This window comes from Eurypyga helias, unplaced genomic scaffold (genome assembly GCF_000690775.1).
Source record: "Eurypyga helias isolate BGI_N326 unplaced genomic scaffold, ASM69077v1 scaffold5811, whole genome shotgun sequence".
In the NCBI taxonomy this organism is placed as follows: Eukaryota; Metazoa; Chordata; class Aves; order Eurypygiformes; family Eurypygidae; genus Eurypyga; species Eurypyga helias.
In genome coordinates, this window is record NW_010231411.1 from 15,923 (window position 1) to 19,574 (window position 3,652).

The following is a 3,652-nucleotide window of genomic DNA, read 5'->3' on the forward strand; positions in this document are numbered from 1 at the left end:
CCCCCCCCCCGCCCCCCAGCCAGCATCCCGCATCCCAGGCACCGTCCCGCATCCAGGCTCCCAGGGCGGTGCAGCCGGCAGAGGGCAGGGCGGATCCGTCCCACTCCGCTCCCAGCCCCGACGGCTCCTCCGGCTCCTGCGAGCTCAGGAAGGGGATCCATCCCTGCCCACGCAGGAAGCATCCCGCAGCGCCTGACCCCGAGGGCCGCAGCCCGGTTTCACGTGGGACCTTCTGTGTAGCTGATGGAGGGAGAAAGGATAATTTGTGTTAATTTCATTTAACCATCTCACGGGGTCTTGGCACCATCCCGCCCGCTTCCAGCCACGTCCCTGCCAGCCATGCTCTCTCTCACATCTGCCATCGCCCCACGCTCCCCGTTAACGGCCACCGAACCGTTGGGGACACACCTAAGCATTTATCACCCCTAGCATCCATGGCTTCTCCTGGTTTATGGGATCCTTGGTGCTTTTTCGGGGCTGGGAGAGAAAAGCTGAGCTCCGCGGGAGGAGCCGCTGGGGTCTGAATGTTTGCAGCAATAGCTGCCGTGAAATTTTGAGGGATAAGTCGTTTTATTTTATTTCCCACCTCCTTTATGTGTTATGGACAAGGGGCCACGTAGCCAGGGGGGTCTTGCCCGCTTCGCTGCGTGTTTTGCTGCTCGCAGAGCTAAACACTGTGCTAAATGAGTGGCTGCCTGCACGTGGCTGGAATTCTGCTCCCCGGTGAGCCCACCCAGTTCCCAGTTACCCAGTTTGTAGCCTCGGGGGTCCCAGGACAAGGACCCACCAGCTCCTTGACCCTCTTCCCAGCGTTTGGCAGTCGGGACCAGCGTGTGGGTGTTCCTGGGCTGTATCCCATTTCCTCTTTGCTTTAATATTTTATTTTATTCCCTCCAACGATGGGCAGCTTGGCGGAGAGAATTACAGGCCTTTTACAATCTAGGCTTTGCCCTAATGGACCTTTAATTAAGTTGGGATTGGTGTTTAGAGAAACGTGGGTTTTGGGTGAACCGGCAGCGTCACGGGATGGACACTCTGTGCCTGGATTCCTGAGACTGACACTGCTTTGCAGTTTTTGGAGCTTGCCAGGAGATGATGTTGCGGGGTTAGGGAAAGCAGGTAGGAAGGAAAAGGTGCTCTGGTACTTGCTTGGGTTTGCTCCTGCCCCTTCCCATCCCTGAGAGGGAAAAATCAGAGAGTGTAAGAAAATAATAAGTAATAGGATAAAAGGTAATTAATAGGGTAATAAAATGATAAATAATAGGACAATATGATAGAAATTAAACAGGATAATGTAATAAAATTATAATTAATAGTACAATAAAATAAAAATTAAATAGGGTAATATAACATGATAAACAATAGGACAATATAATAAGAAATAAAGAGGATAATACAATAACACAATAAATAATAGGCTAATAAGATCTGGATTCTGTAAATACTGGCACATAAGTGCAGAGGAGGCTCCTTCTCCAAGGGCTCTTGCTGGAGCCCTTTTCCTGGTGCTGCCACAAACAGGGATGCAAATGGGTTGAACAAACCCTGCTTTTTCAAAGCCCAGGGGTGGAACCGTTTGCAGGCCGTGGCATCGGGCGGCTGGGGAAGGACCTGGAGAAAGCGGAGTGGGCTTGTCCGTGAGGGTGGGTCGGTGCTGACACCAGAGCGAGGAATTGCTGCTTTTTGGGATGGTCTGTGGGATCAGGGCTCTTGTGCCAGCTGGCTGTTTATTCCTTATTTATTTTGCATGCATTCCTAGAAGGAGCATCACTGCAGGGCTCATCTGTTCTTAAAATAACAGACATAATATTAATGAAATTTAATCTATATCTAAAAATAATAATAATAGGGGGTGTGATGGCCACCAACCTCAGAGCAGGGCAGTGGGTGGCTGCCGTGACCTCTCCTCCTCTGGCATCGGAGGCTGAATCTGACCAGGGGATGCTGGAAAGGGACCTGTTTTTCCCTGGGGAAATGCTTTGTGGTCCAGGAGCTCATGGTTTTGGGGTACGGTTTGCACCTGGGCGTCTATTCCTGGCTCTTGGGCATGCATTTAGCAACCCCTCGTTTGTTTTTGAGGTCTGCACGGTGAAAGGGGAAGTTTTTATACCCTGGAAACCAAGAGGTAATGAGGGCCTGGGCTGCCAAGCCACAGCGGGAGCGGGCTGGGAGGATGCGCTTATTTTTGTCCCCAGAGTGGTCCTGCCTCCTCAGCTGGGCTGGGCTCCTCGGCGGGGAAAAGGGGGTCAGAGGGTCAGCACACAGCGATATACAGGGCTCTTCCCCTAGCACAGGAAGTCCTCGTGGGTCCGAGCTTCTCACGTGGGATGGAGAGCAGGACCGTGGATGAGGAACGGGGCGCAGGAGCTGCGTCTGGGATGCTGACGTGGGTACCGCCTCAGCCAGGCTCTTTTTCTTTCCAGGGGAAGTCGGGCAAGGATGAGAAGGAGATGCGGACGCTGCAGCTGAGGAGCCTGCAGTACCTGGAACGCTACATCTACCTGATCCTCTTCAACGCCTACCTGCATCTGGAGAAGAAGGACTCCTGGCAGCGGCCCTTCAGCCTCTGGATGCGTGAGGTGAGGACTGCCCTGCCTAAGCTGTCAGCAGGACCTCACTCCACCTTGTATTTGCAGGGCTCTGGGAAGCACTTCCCCTCCCTTCCCTCCCCGCTGTCTTTATTTTATATCTGACTTTCATGTGGCGGTTGGGAGCGTCGCATCCAGTCCCTTTGCTCTGGGCAAGCTCCTGTCTCGCCAGGCTGGTGGCTCTCCGGAAAAGCCAGGCCTGTCACTGGAGTGGCATCCCACCATGTGGATGGAGTGCTTCCCCCAACCCAACCCCACCCTTTTTTTTCCTCTTTTTGAGTTTCCCATGGTTTTATTTTGATCTGTGGGTTGCGATTGCAGCATCTGGGGACGGGAGGCCACCAGCCAACCTCCCCCCAGGGCCCTCTGCCCGGCTTGGTTACCTTGGCTGGCTCTCCTTTCACCCAAACCCACCTCTGGTCTCTTTGCAACACATCAAAAATACAATATCCCAGCCAAATGCGCTGGGGGAGTGAAGGGAAAGAAGAATTCAGAGCAGCCCCGCTTTCCTTGCCTGGATGGCACAGAGGATGGAGGGCCGGGGGGGGATGGGGATGTTGGCACGAGGCATCTGAGAAAATTGGGAGCCAGCTGAAAAGATGGAATAGAGGGGTGGGTGAGAGACCCCAAATTTCCCATATTTTCTGCTTTTTATGATTTTTAAAAAATTTGCATTATGCAGAGATTTAGTTTTTCCTCTCCCTGGGTTCGCGTGGCGCGAAGCGGGGAGCGCCTGCCTTTGTGGGAAAACCCTCGTCCCTTCGCTTTCTGCCTCCGCCGGCACCACTAATTGACACTGGCGTGTTTGATCTGCCCGGCGGGAGATGAAAGCGGTGGCTGCCAGCCCCGCTCACCCTCCGCCTCCCTCCCTGTCTCGCCGGAAGGGGCTGCGGCGTCGCAGTCGTGCTGGTGGGGCTGGACTGTCTTTTAGCAGAGACGCGTGACGCTCGCTGCTGGCTGGGTGCTTGGGTTTAAATGCAGCATCTTTGATGCAGCAGCAGCAGCTTTGATGCAGCAACAGCATCGTTGATGCAACAGCATCTTTGATGCCGCAGCAGCATCGT

At 53.9% G+C, this 3,652-nt stretch overlaps 1 protein-coding gene across 1 annotated transcript in view; it reads left to right on the plus strand.

The window, feature by feature from the left end:
- The window catches only part of PALD1 (phosphatase domain containing, paladin 1), a gene marked incomplete at its 3' end in the record, with an annotated part of 14,557 nt that overhangs the window by 10,056 nt on the left and 849 nt on the right, over positions 1–3,652 (plus strand). Inside the window, exon 18 of the mRNA XM_010161062.1 lies at positions 2,424–2,579. Coding sequence (XP_010159364.1) covers positions 2,424–2,579 — 156 coding nt within the window. The remainder of the gene's footprint in view (positions 1–2,423; positions 2,580–3,652) is intronic.